At 31.2% G+C, this 17,672-nt stretch overlaps 3 protein-coding genes across 5 annotated transcripts; 1 reads left to right on the forward strand and 2 right to left on the reverse strand.

Annotated features, from left to right (window-relative positions):
• The first annotated feature begins 924 nt into the window (after nt 1-924).
• On the forward strand, nt 925-5,357 carry LOC106775372 (glutathione hydrolase 3). 2 transcript variants are annotated; one of them, XM_014662492.2, is made up of 8 exons: nt 925-1,051; nt 1,190-1,430; nt 2,433-2,770; nt 3,134-3,652; nt 3,916-4,154; nt 4,264-4,528; nt 4,659-4,796; nt 4,880-5,357. In XM_014662492.2, the coding sequence occupies exons 2-8, from the start codon at nt 1,340-1,342 to the stop codon at nt 5,150-5,152; spliced, it is 1,863 nt and encodes a 620-aa protein (XP_014517978.1). In that variant the 5' UTR covers nt 925-1,051; nt 1,190-1,339; the 3' UTR covers nt 5,153-5,357. The 2 variants fall into 2 exon arrangements, with proteins under 2 accessions (XP_014517978.1, XP_014517986.1); XM_014662500.2 differs by lacking the exons at nt 925-1,051; nt 1,190-1,430 and adding an exon at nt 1,451-1,720.
• A 720-nt stretch (nt 5,358-6,077) lies between these two features.
• Nucleotides 6,078-7,941, reverse strand: LOC106766125 (AP-4 complex subunit sigma). Its single transcript, XM_014650885.2, has 4 exons — nt 7,736-7,941; nt 7,505-7,591; nt 6,491-6,559; nt 6,078-6,403 (listed from the first exon to the last, which is right to left on the reverse strand). The coding sequence occupies exons 1-4, from the start codon at nt 7,874-7,876 to the stop codon at nt 6,269-6,271; spliced, it is 432 nt and encodes a 143-aa protein (XP_014506371.1). The 5' UTR covers nt 7,877-7,941; the 3' UTR covers nt 6,078-6,268.
• Nucleotides 7,942-9,966: 2,025 nt separating this feature from the next.
• LOC106773835 (ATP-dependent 6-phosphofructokinase 3) lies at nt 9,967-14,276 on the reverse strand. 2 transcript variants are annotated; one of them, XM_014660596.2, is made up of 13 exons: nt 13,614-14,276; nt 13,208-13,254; nt 13,067-13,106; nt 12,724-12,786; nt 12,474-12,611; nt 11,956-12,114; nt 11,830-11,883; nt 11,620-11,688; nt 11,375-11,504; nt 10,901-11,166; nt 10,745-10,793; nt 10,492-10,646; nt 9,967-10,376 (listed from the first exon to the last, which is right to left on the reverse strand). In XM_014660596.2, the coding sequence occupies exons 1-13, from the start codon at nt 13,824-13,826 to the stop codon at nt 10,164-10,166; spliced, it is 1,596 nt and encodes a 531-aa protein (XP_014516082.1). In that variant the 5' UTR covers nt 13,827-14,276; the 3' UTR covers nt 9,967-10,163. The 2 variants fall into 2 exon arrangements, with proteins under 2 accessions (XP_014516082.1, XP_014516089.1); XM_014660603.2 differs by lacking the exons at nt 13,208-13,254; nt 13,614-14,276 and adding an exon at nt 12,910-12,971 and having other exon boundaries at nt 13,067-13,083.
• Nucleotides 14,277-17,672: the final 3,396 nt, after the last annotated feature.

Raw genomic sequence — 17,672 nt, forward strand, 5'->3', positions numbered from 1 at the left:
TATATATATATATATATATATATATATATATATATATATATAATAAATATTCGGGTTAAATATGTTTTTAGTCCTATATTTTGGAGTGATTTTGGTTTTAGTCCATTTTCAAAATATGGTACAATTTAGTCCTTCAACTTTAGAAAACTCTGGTTTTAGTCTTTTTTATCAATTTTTTTTAACTTTATTTGTACGTTTCATTATTGCATTTGGATTGTTTATACTATTTGACACATTTTTGCTTCAATGTTAATTAAGAAAAGTACAAATAAAGTTAAAAAAAAATTGGTAAAAAAGACTAAAAACAGAGTTTTCTAAAGTTGAAAGACTAAATTATATCATAGTTTGAAAATAGACTAAAATCAAAATCGCCCTAAAATATAAGGACTTAAAAACATATTTAACCCTAAATATTCTATAAATCTTATTATGTCTTAAATAATAGTAATTTTGGAAATTGAAACAATACTAATCTACTAATATATAATGTCAGGTGGCAATTTATAAAATAAAAAGAGATAAGAATTTCATATCCATTATAAATCTTCATTTTTTCTAAATTAAAAAGATGAACATAATTAAAATCTAAACATTTAGAAAACTGACACATCTCCTAAAGGTTTTGTTAGACGCAATGTTAATGCTACTGTTTTTTTTTTTAAATAGTAATAATAATAATAATTAAAAGTGTGGTTTAAAATGCAACATTTTTAAAAGTCAAAACTTTATTCTATAACATGAACTTTAACTTAAAAAATAGAAAAAAAAAAATACCAATATCACAAACTTACAAGAAGATCCAACACAACAAGTAGTCATGATAATGGAATTTGTTGCTTTCACGCAATTGTTAATTGACGAATGATTCATCATAAAAACTTTAACTTGAAAAAAATCTAATAATTAAATACTGAAATCTTAATTTATATATTCCTGCCTATTTCAAGAATATCCATTCTCATTACCATAAAAGTTCTTCTTTCTTTTCTACTCTTTCACTGAAGAAGTACTGAATCCAGCCATTATTGTTTCGAAGCCAACGTGATTCTGGGTATGTCGTATTTAATGTTGTTTCCTAAATATCTTTATAGAACATGAACAAATGATGTTTAATAACTAATTATTTAGTTAATGAATGCCACGAGCTTTTAATTAATTAGTTAATTGTATTATATTGTATGGATTACAGATCACTGGGTATGCTTCTAATTGTCACATTCATCAGCCAATTCCGGTGGATCCCATAAGTCAGCATCACCATCCGTATCATCTTCAAGTTTTCTTCAAAAATATCTTCGTTCTGAACGACCCTTTTGTCGAACACTCACCACATACCATCATGGATTCTCCTTTGTTATTGAAATCCCAAGTTTTGCCTTACAAGCAAAAATGGATCAAAATCATCTTCTGCGCATTCGTGGCTGCCACAAGTCAGTAGTTCTGTTTCTGATTCATTTCACTTTTTTACAGTTTTATTATTCATGGGGTTTTGAAGAACTGTTTTTGTCATAAGATCTCGACTGTGAATTACGTGAAGATGTTGTTTTACACGGATGAATTTAATGTTTGTTAAAGAAGTTCTGCTAAGTCAGAGACTACCTACGAGCTTTCAAATGATTGATTTTTGGGTAAAAAGCAAAGAGTTAATGCACAACTTCAGCAACACGATTCTTAATGTTGTGATCATCATGTTTTGAAGTTCGACATCTATAAGAAAAATGTAGGATTCTTTTTATTGATATTGAATGATGAACTACTTATTGATCTTTTTCTGCGAATAAAGGACGTTATTTTTATTATTTGTTCTGAAAAATGTATTGAAGCTTTTACCTATATCATAAATATCAGAGTTTAATTACTCTTTCTCCGTGATATTTTAAATTGATCATCACCCTAAAAAGTATTCCTAATTCTGCTCTTGATTCTGTAATAGAGACTTCTGCTCTGACTGACGTTAACAGAAATTATTTGCTCTCTGTGACTGCCCATGCTGCATTTGTCAGTAATTTGTTGCAGTGTCCAAGTTTGGGACGAAACTCATGAATTATATATATATATATATATATATATATATATATATATATATATATATATATAATAGTTGTCATTGGTTGAGATTCCAAGAAGTTTGGAACCACCGAAACTGAGTTTGCAGAAGCAAATATTATGAAAAAATGGCCCAGTCTTCTAAGTTTCTCGATGAAGATGGTGTGAATTAAACATTTAGTTGGAAAAAGACTAACTTTTTTGTACATCAAAATTAGAAATATAGAATGTAGTATGGAATCTGGAAAAAAGTGTACATCAGAGAGTGACTAGGAGGACAGTGAACTTCTGTGACAAACATCAGCTTCACAGTAACACAACTAGATTGTCATATTGATGTTGGTAAACCAAATCTAGTAATGCTTAGCACAATTTTATTTTTCCAGTTGTTGGAGTAGTAGTCAAAGACAGCACCAGTTATGGAATACTATCAAGAGCAGAAAAATATGATGAAGGGATGACAACCAGTGATGAAGATATTGTAGAATCAGATGTGGGAGTTGTTGCAACTGATGATGCTCGATGTTCTGCAATTGGTGTTTCATTGATTAAGCAGGGTGGACATGCTGTGGATGCTGCAGTGGCGGCTGCATTATGCATTGGTGTTGTTCTCTCAGCATCAAGTGGCATAGGGGGTGGCGGTTTCATGGTTGTTCGATCTTCTTCAACCTCCCAAACACAAGCTTTCGACATGAGAGAAACTGCTCCTGCAGCTGCTTCAAAGGTTTGAAGTTAACTTTTCTGCTAAACCATTAAAGTTGTTGAATCTCATGCTTGACATGTCAAATGACAATTAACATTTTGCTTGTAGTATGTTCAACCTATTTAGATAAACTTCTTCAAAATATTTATAAAGAAAAAAAAATTCTACAAATTAGTTTGTGGAGAACTTTTGTTTATTTATAAAGATTGAAAATTTTACTTGTCAGAGCTTCTGGGTATGTTTATTTATTCGGATCCACAGAACAATCTTGGCTTTTACTGCTTACGTGGACGTGTTGAATGATAACAGTTCATTTTCATCCACGGAAATCCACAATAGTGTAACTTATGCTTGTGTGTATTATATTTGACTGCCGACAAACAGAATATGTATGAGAAAAATCTCAAGGATAAGAGCTTAGGTGTATTGTCAATGGGAGTTCCTGGTGAATTGGCAGGCCTTCATGCAGCTTGGTTAAAGCATGGACGATTTCCATGGAAGACCTTATTCCAACCAGCTATAGAACTTGCTAAGAAAGGTTTTGAAGTGTCTCCTACTCTGGGAGGTTTCATAGCTAAAGATACCAAAAAGATATTGGATGATCCTGGGTTAAGAAAGCTATATGCACCCGAAGGAACTTTGCTGAAAGAAGGGGATATGTGTAAAAATGAGGAGCTCGGTCGCACCTTGGAGGTAGTGGCAGAGCAAGGGCCACAAGCTTTCTACAATGGTACCATTGCTGAAAAGTTAGTGAAGGATGTCAAAGAGGCTGGTGGCATTTTAACAATGGAAGATCTACGCAATTACAAGGTGGAAATAGCAGATGCAATGACTCTGAATGTGATGGGATACACCATATATGGAATGCCACCTCCTTCGTCTGGAACACTTGCTCTTTCAATGGTTTGTACATTCCTCTCCCCTCTTTTCTGCCATGTTGCTCTGTATTTTTTCATGATTCTATTACTGCATATACGGAATAGACTTAATTGTTTTGGTTCAAAGATTGGAGTATGTCATTCTAAAAGCTTAAGCAGTTTCATTAGTCTATTGATAGATGAATTTTATATCTCCAATAAAGCAAAACCTGGGGAACATGTAATATCAATGGGAATTCTGCAACAATTGTTTCTCATGACCTTTTGTTTTTGGTTGTTTATGAACAGGTTCTAAACATCTTGTACAGTTATGGAGATCCTAATGCTGCAAGGGGAAATCTTGGTCTACATCGTCTAATAGAAGCTCTGAGATTCATGTTTTCTGTTAGAATGAACTTGGGTGACCCTAACTTCGTTGAAAACATTAATGATACTATATCCAAAATGCTTTCTCCATCTTTTGCCAAAGAAATTCAGAAAATGATTTTTGATAACACTACTTTCCCTCCAGAGTACTATATGAACAGGTGCGATCTACTACTGGAAATTGGAATGAAAACATTCCCTTTTGCAAGATGTGTTGAAAAATCACTAAGTTGTTAACAAAATGTTATTCATAACCATGTTGTTGGGCAGGTGGAGTCAACTGAGAGATCACGGAACAAGTCATCTGTGTATTGTTGATGCTGATAGAAATGCTGTATCACTAACATCAACTGTAAACTATCATTTTGGAGCTGGGTTTCGTTCTACTTCTACTGGTATTTTGGTCAACAATGAGATGGATGACTTCTCTGCACCCACTGAAATATCTCCTGATAAGCTGCCTCCCGCTCCAGCAAATTTTATTGAACCAAACAAAAGACCACTGTCTTCCATGACTCCTCTTATCGTCACAAAGGTATTATTGCTTTGAATTTTCAGTGTGAATTGCTCAAACCTCTATATCATCAATTCTAACCAAGAAAAAAGCAATTACCTTATCAAATTTGGAGAGTAAGGATTCTTACACATGAACATTCCTCTTGCAGAATGACGAGTTGGTTGGGGTGCTTGGAGGGAGCGGTGGAATGAACATTGCTCCAGCAGTGATTCAAGTCTTTGTTAATCATTTCATCTTGGGAATGAAACCCTTGGATGCAGTTCTGAGCCCAAGGATCTATCACATGGTACTAACTAATCTTTATTTAGATAATTCCGTGATGTGTGATGCTCCAAACTTGGATCTGATTTTGATCTTTATCTCATGCAGCTAATACCAAATGTAGTTAGGTATGAGAATTTGACTGCACTGAACGGTGATCACATTGAGCTTTCTAAAGAAAAAAGGATTTTCCTAGAAGAAAGAGGTCATATACTGAGTGAGTGTGGAGCTTTAGCTGTCACTCAATTTGTTGTCCAAAATCCGAAAACTGCAACTGACATGAATAGGAAAATTGGTAAAAACATCAACTTACAATCAAAGCATGGTACTCTTATTGCCGTAAGTGATCCTCGAAAAGGTGGATGTCCGGCTGCTGTTTAATTGTATCGATCAATTCAGCGTCAAAATTGTACAATACAGACATTTCAGAACAAAATACAATTTTTTTAGGCATTAATCTATAACATGCCTGACAAAAAAAATATGATTAGTTCATCATTCTCCCAACCGTTGATGGTACTCTGTTCATCATTCTCACAAAATACAATTGATGTGGTTGAATGTTAGTTCTCCCATATCTTATGAACCCAAACAGAAATGCTTTTGACTATATGAATTGAGATGAAACAACAGTTATATTTTCAAATATAAATCTAAATAGTGAAGGACCTGTTTGGTAGGTAAGTTGAAAACATTTGAGTGAATAATATATAAAAGCATTTCTATTAACAAAAAGTTGGTGGGTGTTTGGTATAATATATAAAAGCATCGACTTTTTAATTAACAAAACTTACCATTTCTAATTTATTTGTATTCATCTTTTTTCTTTTCTCTTCGTTTTTTTTTCAATTTTTGTTTAACTAAATACCTTCATTTCCTTCTTTCTACTTTATTTTTGACCTATTTTCACTTATTAATTTTATTTACATCTTCCTATTTCTGTCCTATCTACCAATCAAAACATAAATGATTGCTACCAACTTCTCATATATAATTTGATTTAGATGCAAAAACACGTTAGGTTTAATTCTCCACTTGTCTCATCACTCTTCGGAATTCGTGAAATTATAAGAACACTTTCTATACATTTACTCCTTTTTAATTATTTAAAAATACTAACCCGAAACTTTTTTTAATTATTTAAAAATACAATTATAACACATTTAACCCTAAAATAAAATAGATAATCTTTAGACTCCTACATCAGGCTGGAAAATTTATTGCGTGTTACATAACTACACCTCAACTGGTCGGAACGGTCAAGGTGCAATCTTAATTTGAAATTATAATTTCCATTATCAGGGTATTTTTCCAATGCCAAATACCATTTGAAAAAAAGAAACTAGTTCATAATCATTCATACAAGGGGTGTGAGAAAAACAAGACAGAAAGTTACACGCGAATTTTCCTTCATACTGAAAATTATAGATTATCTTGTCTATTGTACACAGAACGATATCATACATCAAAAACCGGGCATATTTCCTTTTTTCTCCTTCAAGATGTTTTATCCATCAGCTGAATTGGAGTCAGAATATTTGATTTGTTTGTCTCCACAATACAACCATTCATAACCATTTCCTCCAACATAAAATGCGCCTTTTCTAAATGGAACATAATATCTAGCTCGCACTGCAAGTAAAAGTGAAGAAGAAATAAGTAAAGTTACTGGAATATACCTTCAAAACAGGGAAGATCAGTTTCTAAAGCGACACATACCACATTGCCAAAATGACGATCCATTGTTTCAACCAAGAGGTGTATAAATTCCAAAATAGCGAGCTCATTCTGCATCATTATCAGCAGAAGGTCGAATAAGAAGTCAAGAAGATTCTAAATATTTCCCATGGTTTACACAAGAGTGACATCGATCCTACTCTTCTAAACATAAACAACTCACTTTAGAAGATAAAGTAAGTAATTCCAGTCATGAATAAAAACGTCAACAGCCTATATTACATATACATGCATAAGAAACCAAGAAGAGCATGTTGCAACGTCACCCATTAATTTTATCATCAACAACTGTGATTACTTATTTTATCCTTACTCACCTTAGAGGAGTTAAAGCCAAGTGATATATATATATATATATATATATATATATATATATATATATATATATATATACACACACACACACACACACAAGAAAATCACTTCAGATAAACTAAATCAAAGTCATTGATGAGAAAACTAATGGTCAACTTTACAGTACATGCATAATAAACCAGCAAAAGAAAAACATTTACATGCACAACAAATCATGAATGTTTTGGTCAAATTTCTCATCAACGACAATGATTACTACTTGTTTCACCCTTAACTCGCTTTAGAGGAACTAAATCCAAGGGATATTCACATAATTCCGGTAAATATGCATACCAGATCAATATAATCAGGTTGATCACTGCTATGGAATACGAGGAGCAAGTAAAATACTGAGGAAATATCATTCAACATGTGATGAACAAATCACAAGTGAAATTGACGCCACATCACATCAACACCTTAAAGCATAACATCTTTCATTTATGTCCAATTAATTCCAGATTTCTTCACTAACACTCGCCACTCTAACATTAAATTTTACAGCAAACTGAAATATCCTCTCAATTTCAAAGAATTCATTGATGTTAAGAAGACACTTAACTGCTTAGTTTTCACACGAACTTCAAATTCCACTGTCTTTCGATGAAAATAAGGCGTAGAGAAAGGAAATTTTTAATTTACCTCGTCATCGTCGACTCCAACGAGGAAAAACAAGGAGGCGTAGCGCCTGTACACGATTTTGTAGTTGCGATGCTCAACAAAGGAACACTGTCCATCATCAAAAACGACGAAAAACAATTTAAGACTGAGAATTCGAAATCAGAAAGTTGAATCGCGCATAAAGCGAATGCTGAATACAGAAGATGGATATGAATAGTTGAATTGTGGATCTAAATAAGATTGAAATGGAACCTGTTGTTCGTTGCGGGCGAGACATTTACGAACGATTTCACCTTCCAGAGCTCGACGCTCTTCGAGAGTGAGGTATTCGTAGTACTGAGCAAGGCGCGTTTGGCCTTGCTTGTTCACCATCAACACGAATCGGATCCCCATTCTGATTCTGCCCTAATTCAATCTTTCTCTCCCAATCTCAACAAACAACACCTTATGTGTCAAAGTTAACTACATGTGTTAATGCTGATGTCATTAGTCAGTTTTAGTGTCACCGTAACTTATATTTAATTTAATCTTCATATTTATTATTTTTATAATTTATTTCAATTTACTTTTGTAAATAAAACAATTTTATATTTTTCTAAAATGTCGTTAAATTTAATTATTTATAAGTTATATTAATATTTTTATTAAAATTTACATATTTATTAAATATTTATAATTTATAATTAAAATTAATTTAAAATTAGAATAAAAATTTTAAAAGCAAGACTAATCTTATTCGTTTAGGATTTTAAGAACATAAAAATCAATTAAACTATTTAATATTTTATGTGATTTTTAAGTTAAAAATAAATTAAATAATTAATCTAAAAGTCAATATAATATTTATATAAAAATTTAATTTGAATTCAATTTAAAAATAGATAAAAATATTTAATTTAAAAAAATTAAAATTAAATTAAATAAAAATAAGAAATACATAGATCAAATGAATATAAAACATTGATACGTAATATTAACATATTACACTAATTTTAATGTGTGACACTATAACTATTGTGTGATATAATGACTTGAAATGCAAATATATTTTTTAAATTAATGAAATTTAAAAAATAAGTAAAAATTCACAAAGTGACACCAAACATATACTATTAATTATTTAAGTGACATTATAAAAACAAATTGACAAAAATTAAAAGATTATTTTGAAAAAAATATATTAAAACTGAACTATACTTTAACTTTAAATAAAATGTGATAGGTTTAGAGTTTAATTTGATAAAAATGGAATAAATAAAACAAGACCGGATTAAAATTATATTTTTTAGAATTCAAAGACTTAAATCACAAAAATGAAATAAAAATAATGTTACGAGTGAAGAATTATATGAACGAAATTATTATAATGAATAAGATTTAAAAAATGGTAAAATTTAGGTTTAATTTTTTGGATATTTTTCATCATACTTTTAACGAAATAAAGCTGGATAATGAATGTCTATTTTAAATCCACATTTTTCGCATCAAAATTTAGATGAACCTTAATTCAAATTAAATAAGCGGCTCTAAAGAGTGCCATATTTTCTAAAACAAAAAGATAATTTATAAGCAATTTTAAAATGTAATATAATTTTGTTTTACTGTTTTCAAACGAGTAAGCTGTAATATTTCTAAAAAAATGTCAAATAAATATTTATTGTAAAGAATAATATCATTCCATTTTATAAATTAAATACTAGAACAAAAATAAAATCAATTAAAAAATAATAAAACTCCATATAACAATTTTTTTAATAGAAATCGATTTTAAAATAATCAAATTTTATAAAAATAAAATAAATACTAATTACAATATACTTAAGTTCTAATTAAATCATTATACACATGAATGACAAACATTTTACAGCAATGATCAAACCACTTTAATTAATAACAAAAAATTAATTATAAATATTTTTTAAAAAATATAAAAATTCTAAATATAAAGTAAAAACCTTTAAAAAAAAGGTCAAAGGTCAAATCTTTCATAAGTAAGTATTTTTTACAACTGACAATTTATGATTAATATATACAAACTAATAAAATAAAATAGTGATTTTGTCAAAAAAATTATTAAAAAAATTTATTAAAATATCATTATCCATAAAATAAAGCCACCACCTTTAGTTTTGGAATCAAGTCTAAATCCAAATATACTATTTCTTCCATAGTAGGATAACATATAATAGTAGAATTTAAGTCAAGCACGAAATTTCATTTCATAATAACTTATAAATAATAGTGCACATTCATCACACTCGTTTTCTAATTTGTACAAGTCAAAAACTTCCAAGCTTCTTGGCTGCTCCCTGAGTTGTTGAAACTTCAACTTTAACAAGGTTCTGGAAATTCACATATACTACCACTCACAAAATTTGCATTAAATATTCAAAAAGTTTATCTTTCATCAGTCACTCCATTATTGTCCACTTGGTGTGTTTGATTTGCCTAGTGCCTACAGTGAGCAAAGCTAGTTATGGATATTCAATTCAAACCAATGAAAGTTCATTTCCAGATAAAGCAATCTCATTGGAAAGCAACAACATTCTGACAAGCATTTTCATGGTGCAAGGCTGAGTTTTCCACAGCCATCTTATTGACAAACAAGGGTAAAATGGTAGTAACTCTTATATACTATTAAGTATATCGCATGACAAAGGGTCACAAATCACAACAATAACTAGCAAGCTGCAGGATAGACATGGCTGATTTCGTTGTTATCCGAAGTGACTTTGGAAATTCGTTCATTCGGTACCTGATGCAATGTTTCTTCTTCCTCCTTCTCTTCATGGTCTCCCTTCACATCCAAAAAACTGGGTTGATTTGTCGAAGATAAAAGCCTAGCCCACATTCTATCAGTTATCACTACGTGGTTCTGTCTCTCAGTGATTCTCTGCATAACAAAGCAAGAAAGTATGAAACTTTATCACAAAGAGGTTTGTTGAATGTTAATAAATAAATCTTATTTATTCTTTGGAACCAGCAAATATCATGGCTGATGAACTTACATAAAAGGGTATATAAGTTTGTCTTCCATTGACAAGTCCACTAGTATAGCCAGTGTAACCTGCCATTGCTCCATGAACAGCACTTTGAGCAAGAAGTGTGCAGTACACGTTATCAGAAGCATTGCTTGGAATAGCTCGGATCATGTAAGTTGGATCTGTAAAACAGAAAAGCGAAGCCTTTAGTACTTCAGCCATTGCCCCTTTCAGTGTGTGCACGCATGAAATTCCACCAACTTTAATCATTTTTACAAACCTATGTATTTGAGAGTTATGGGTAGTGTCTTCTGTTCAGCAAAATGATCCTGCAAGGTCAAAATGCTTAAAGTAAGAGTCAGAAAATATCTCCACAAACATTTATCATTAGTGAAAAGATTCGCAAATAGTACAACAGAATGAATAACTATCCAACCCTAATCTTTTGGGATATCCATAGGCCAACATCTTGAAGAAGCTTGTTTCCAGAAGCATCCTGCGTGCCCATGGACTGCACACTCTCAGAAACAAGCTCTTGTCCTGCTCCTTCAGCAATCACAATAACCATGTGCCCATTTTCCTTGAGTCTTTTCTCTATATATTCATAAAGTCCACCAGGACCTTCAAGGTAAAAGGGTGACTCTGGAATTAAGCAACAATCCACATCTCGACTTGCAAGAGTAGCATACATTGCAATAAATCCTGCACCATACACCATTTATGAAGTGAAGTCAGGTTCACTAACAACGTCAATAGAAGAACTTTTGAACATCATATTAGCTTCTTTTTTTCTTTGACAAGTCTAATAAGAAACAAGGTATAAGCTTCTCATAATTCTTAGGCAATTGATAGTAAAATTTGAACCCTTAAGCAGCTCTGTGGAGGCATTATAAGCATTTAGGAAAATTACCGCTGTTTCTACCCATCAACTTGACCACACCTATGCCATTTTCAACACTTTCAGCCTCAACATGTGCCGCATTTATAGCTCGTTGAGCCTCCTCAACAGCAGTGTCAAAGCCAAAGGACTTGTCAATAACCTATTAAGCAACAAAATGACAGCAGAAGAAATTTACCAACTAGTGATGCTAATGGGGTTTAAACTATAAGTTTAAAGCCAAATAAAGGCAGAATGTAGAAGAAATAACGATTTACCGGGATATCATTGTCTATAGTTTTGGGGATTCCTACAACTGAAACTTTGAGACCACGCCTTCTGACTTCCTGCATGGATAATCAGGTTGAATTATTAAGTAACTGCCCCTCTAATGCAATTAGTTTAACAGATCTTATATATCCAAATGATTTTGTTAAAATGTTCCCTCATATTCCTAAACAAATAGTTCTGATAGTCATTCTAGATACCTCAAAAATTGCAGATGCACCCTTTTGAGTTCCATCTCCTCCAATGATATAAACCTGAATTCAGAAAGATATTAATCTGATGTACATACACAGAAAAAATACTGCACAATGGAAAGAAATGCAGACCTGATTGATTCCCCGATCTTGAATACTGTCAACTATCTTTTTGGTGTCATGTCCTCCCCGTGATGTTCCGAGGACAGTCCCCCCACGCTTATGTATATCATTCACACTCTTAGGAGTTAAAGTGATTGTGTTGCGAGCATAGAAACCCCTGTATCCTCCCTTCACATCATAACAGTATCATTAGTTAGAGAAACCAGTAAGAAACTATGGTAGCATGAGAGAACCAAAGATGGTGATAATTAACTCTAGAATAAATGACTTTTAAGTAACACCAAATAAGTAAAAGCCTGTACAATTATTACAGAGCAAGAACAATGCATTGGTCTCTTTAGACAAGCGCAAATTAGTACATTAATAACCAACCTCAAGCATTTAAGGCTTGTCTGAAACGACAGAAAATAAAGCACAGAACTTGATTTCAGTTTTACTGCCCCTAATCCCAAAACAACACTATAAGTAATTAAAAAGAAAGGAAAAAGCATGAAGAATGAGAGTAAATGCCATATACATTCACGTACATTGATTCCCAGAACTCTCTTCACGCCATACATATGGTTCAAGCCACATACTAATTCCCTAATGACAGTGTTGAGCCCGGGACAAAGACCCCCACAAGTAACAATGGCAGCCTGAACTTCATCTGCTTCAAAATACACCTGAATATCCATTTTTAGAAGCCATAATTAAAAAATAAGACACCAGATATACCATATTTACCAAACAATGCACGGATAGAAACAAAGACAATACCCACAAATAGAAACACACCTTTTGACGAGGCCCAGCGCGCCTAAAATGTACCCCTCGTGCACCATCTTTGTGAACAACGACCTGTCATAAAGTCGAAACAAAATGGAAATAAATGACAGGTAAATTAAGGTGGGTAGGTAACAGTGTCTAAGCTGCTGCATATGAAAACATAAAACCCCACCAACATTCACCCCATGCAGTTACCATTCCATTAAAATTTGGATTTGAAGGTGTCCATACAAGCAAGGGAGATGATGCAGCACCACCTTAACGTAGAAATCAGTTAATAGCTAAATCTTTAGGCATCTGCAAACCCATCCCTGATTACTTAAGACCATCAAAATTGTAACCAAAAACCAACCTTTTGAGGAACGCTGTCATCCACATGCACAAAGTACTGCCTGCCAGACGACAAGTGAATAAAATTCAATTTCACCCATCAAGCAACAAAGAAAAGGAAATTACAACACAAGAGATGAATTATTAACCAATTAACACTTACTTAACAACTGAATAAGCAGGATTGTCTTGCAAAGGATTTGTATATGTCTGCCACAACACAAAAAACATACAATAATCATACACCAAAAAATTAAGTGAAAAATAAAGTTTTTTTTTTTCTTCACCAAAAGAAAAAATTTGTTGATCTAATTACTGATTTCTGATCCGACCCAGAAAATAAAAAGTTTTTCCATTATTAATTTTGGGTGTCGGCAGAAGGAAAAGAAAAAACAGGGGAAAAGGGTGGAAAAAAGTAGTTGGATTATACAATACGACAAAGCATTCGAGTGTTTCGAGGAAAAAAGGTAAGACAGAGGAAAAAGGGTCCACGTGATCGCTGATCAGGAGAGGAACAGCTTTGGACGGTGGCGTGAGGGAAAATCAGAACGATGAAAACGACGACGTACTTGGAGATTAGGAATGTAATCGGTCAAATGCGGAACATCCTCGAGGATGTAACCAGCTGCGCCGGTGACGACCTTAGGGTCGGAGTTGGCAGGTGAAGCCATCGCAGCGCGTGATCGCGATCTGGCAGGTTCGGAACCCAGCTTGGGATGAAGGAAACCGTTTTGCTTGGTGGTGGGGTTTTCGTCGGAAATAGAATTAGAACTAAAATCCATTCAAAGGGGGTAATAGGAGTTGAAGAAGATGAAGAACAGAGTGGTCATATTTATAGTAAACGGAGTTGACCGAAGGAATCAGACACCAAGGTGGAATTTGATTTTATGTAAGAAATCAATGATGAAGGGTCATAGCTTAAAAAAAAAAAAAGAGAAAGGTGAAAAAGGAACTTTCTTGTGAAGTAGAAACAGGTGGCTGAAGATGGAAATGGAATAGGGTGTGGATTTCAAGTTGTAGACTTTGATCCACAGCTTTTTTGAGGGTCGGCGTGGAACACAGTGATGCTGTACCGTGGTGGACTACTTGGTTCTTCTAGAATAAACCTCGGAGATTCCGGATTCCTCCTGTCTTTTTTTTATCTTTTTTTCTTGCATGGTTAAATTCTAAGTCCTGTTTTGTTCTACCAAAAAAACAGAGCTTGGATTTTAACTAAAATTTAGTGAAAAACACTACAAAATATATTGGCCTTTGAACTTTGTTTGGGGAATTAAATCTCAAAAGCCCTTTGAAGAACTTAAGGAGGCCATGACTACTTTATTTATAACAATGATGCCTAATTTTGACAAGAAGCTTGTGATTGAGACAAATGCTTGGAGAAAAGAACTTGGACTACCTTGACGTGATGTGAAAAGCTAATAACATATGAGTTTCTCCATACTAGGCAACACTTAAGGTAAACATTTGTTTTGTGAAAAAAGTTTATGGTTGTGGTTCCAAGTATGCAAAACTTAAAACACTACCTTCTTGGGAGGTATTTCGTGAATTATAACTAACAATAAAGTTTTTATTTTTTACTCATGAAAGTTTGTGAGAGAGAAATATGGGTGTCTAAATTAATGGGATATGATTTTGAGATGAAATATAAATTAGAAAGAAAGAAACTCTTCCAGAAATTTGAAATTATGTACCTTGTCCACATTTACTCTTATTAATAGGAAGATTTAGAGAAGGATGTACAAAATAAATAAAGATTATGAAGATTGATGAAAGGAACTGTGTAATATAATTTCAAACAGTAGATTCTAACTTGAGATTACAAAAACAAAACAGTGGTTTTGTTTCTCATCATGGAATGAATGTTCCAATGTTAAAGAAAATCATCAGATACAAGTTTTTGTGAAAATCATCAATTATGCAATTGTATGTGGAAATTAAATGTCAAAACTATCAACAATGAGAATCCCAATAGCATTGTTAAGATAGGAATCAAATAAGAAAAATTATGTGTGGATAGAATGTGTTTTTATATTGAGTATGTGTTTTTATAGGATCAAATATATTATCGAGATTTTAAAAACACTTTAAACATTTTCTGTTTTTAATTTTAGAGTATTCATCATTCTTTGATATATTGGTTATACTTAAGTGAGATAAAGATATATAGAAGACTCAATCAAATGTATCAATAAATGATAAATGTAATAATTAATGAACATCATTAAAATATCTCAAAATGATATTTATATTCTTAAATAAATTTGGATCACTTAACCTAATTACATATTATTATATTAATATTGAATTATTGTAAACGATTATAGATAATCGAGTTAGTACAATATTATTCTGATCAAATAGATAAAAACTAAATACTTATCAATTTAGTAGACGAATATCTTTGAAAATAAGTTCTACTAAAAAAACTTGTACGTATCATGTAAAAAAAGTTATACTTATAAACATTCACTAATTTTATTTTTTTTTACATTAGGAATGTTAAAAGAATAATACATTTTCTACAATGTTATATTTTAATAACTTACATTAAACTATCTTATCTCTTTCTCTTATCAAGTAATGTAAGTATATATATATTTTTTTAAACTTTTTTACTATTTTTTAAAATCTCAAATTCAACACGTTAGTCTTTAACGAATAATTTACCATAAAGTCTTCTAATATTTGGATAGTTATGCCCGTTTTCTTTTTTTACAAAATTCCCCAGAAGAAGTGCTAGCTTTAAGAAGCTGTGTTTTGAGTTAAAAACTATATCTCAACGTAATAAAAATATTATTTATCTATTAATGTTTTTTTACTATAAATACGTGTTTGTTTATTTTATTTTATTCTAAAAAAATTCGATTCTTGTCCAATAACGAAGTATGATTAATCACTACCCTTTTTAGAAAATGCATTCTAAACAATGATACAAAACATCTAGTGTGATAAAATATATATTTAATTTCAAAAAATGAAATAAAGTTTTAAGAATATTGTTTTCATTTCATAAATAAATTTCTCTCTACTTTTTCTTTTTTACATTTAATGCATACTCATTCTTATTTAAAATACAACTAAAAACATTTTTATAATTTATTTATTTATTTTTTCTTTTACATTAATCTCATTCATCACAAATCTTTTACTAACTTTTACTATTTTTTCTCTATCCAAACAATCTTACCCGATCTTCTTTCTCTTTTTCTCCCACTTCTTTTAATCCAATCAAAACACAAAGCCCCTCTTCACATCTTAAATAAATAATTGTTGTATAAGAAAATATTAATATTAAATCAAAAGGAAAACACAATTAATTACTTGTTTAATATTAACGTATATGCCTCACAATTACTTTATTATTTGTGAAACGAGCAACCAACCTTAAAAAAAACATTTATTTATTAATGATACCACTAATCATACTTAGGTTTCCTTGCTAAAATAATGAAAAAGCATATTCGATTATGAGTAGTGTTTGTGTAACCTCGCACCAAAATGTTTAGTATGTTCAGGCAAAAAAAATATCTATATGTTACATCACATAAAGATTATTGACAACAAATAAATGGTTTTTTTATTAGAGTGGAAATTCATCCAATTATATTAGTATAAGCTCCAAACTTTGACATTAATGACTGATTTTTATTTCCATTAGTGTCTTCTGATTTATGTGGCAAATATCAAAATTCAAGTATTATAGATAATAAAAATAACAAACAGAAAGAAATAAAAAGTGAAATTACTACAATCAGTCGACATTAGGAACATGAAAAAAAAAATATTAAATATGTATATTGGGAATATTGAAATATATTTCATTATAATTTTTTAAATCGTTCCATTGAAATTAAAAATATATAAAAAGATATGTTGTGTTTCGGTTGAGTTGAGATCCATAATCCAAAATATTTAAAGTTGTTCATTCCAAGGGTCGGTTGTCTTTTCTTGTTATGTTCCGATCGTCCAACTCTCATGCAATCCTTCCGGATTGAGAGTTGACCTGTAAAAGACGTTCCGACGCTCAAGTCAGATATATTTCATAGAGAGATCAATATTTTTAATAGAATAGATCAAGATATTTGTACAGAAGGTAATGCAATTTGACCTGTTAATACCTGTTTAATTGTCCATAAATAATAATCAATTTCCATCTGATATACTTCATTAGTACATGTTGCATGTAGACTAAAAGAGTATTTGAATTTTGCAAGTAAAATATGTTTTGAAAGTAACCACATATAGAAAAAAAAATAAACCAAAATTAAAAATAATTTGAAAACTGAGAGCTGATGTCATTGTTGTATTACAAACATCATGGAAAGCCAAGATTTATTTAACAAATATACATTATTAGATCGATGATGTTTTCATCAATCTTACCAAAACAAATTCTAACAATACTGCAAATAATAAAGCTTCTGTCACGCATGTTACATGACAACTATAAATAGTATTTTTAATTCACTTAATTTTAGTTGTACGAAAAAAGAACTTTAATAATCAAATTCAAATATAAGATAATTTTAGTTTATAAAATACAATTTCAATTTTTCTTTTTCTACATATCATTCGTAAACTACTAAGTTTTCTGTTTTTTTTTTTTTTTCACGAAACCACATTGCAAT

This window comes from Vigna radiata, chromosome 1 (assembly GCF_000741045.1).
Source record: "Vigna radiata var. radiata cultivar VC1973A chromosome 1, Vradiata_ver6, whole genome shotgun sequence".
Taxonomy (NCBI): domain Eukaryota; kingdom Viridiplantae; phylum Streptophyta; class Magnoliopsida; order Fabales; family Fabaceae; genus Vigna; species Vigna radiata.

Coding starts and splice junctions, on each gene's coding strand:
- LOC106766125 (XM_014650885.2), bottom strand. CDS start 7,876: ATGGGGATCCGATTCGTGTTGATGGTGAACAAGCAAGGCCAAACGCGC. Junction 6,560..7,504: donor TTGGAGTCGACGATGACGAG/GTAAATTAAAAA, acceptor ATAATGATGCAG/AATGAGCTCGCTATTTTGGA. Junction 6,404..6,490: donor ATCGTCATTTTGGCAATGTG/GTATGTGTCGCT, acceptor TTTTACTTGCAG/TGCGAGCTAGATATTATGTT.
- LOC106773835 (XM_014660596.2), bottom strand. CDS start 13,826: ATGGATTTTAGTTCTAATTCTATTTCCGACGAAAACCCCACCACCAAG. Junction 11,884..11,955: donor AAGATCGGGGAATCAATCAG/GTCTGCATTTCT, acceptor TTCTGAATTCAG/GTTTATATCATTGGAGGAGA. Junction 10,794..10,900: donor GGATATCCCAAAAGATTAGG/GTTGGATAGTTA, acceptor TTGACCTTGCAG/GATCATTTTGCTGAACAGAA.
- LOC106775372 (XM_014662492.2), top strand. CDS start 1,340: ATGGATTCTCCTTTGTTATTGAAATCCCAAGTTTTGCCTTACAAGCAA. Junction 1,431..2,432: donor CGCATTCGTGGCTGCCACAA/GTCAGTAGTTCT, acceptor TTATTTTTCCAG/TTGTTGGAGTAGTAGTCAAA. Junction 4,797..4,879: donor GCCCAAGGATCTATCACATG/GTACTAACTAAT, acceptor TATCTCATGCAG/CTAATACCAAATGTAGTTAG.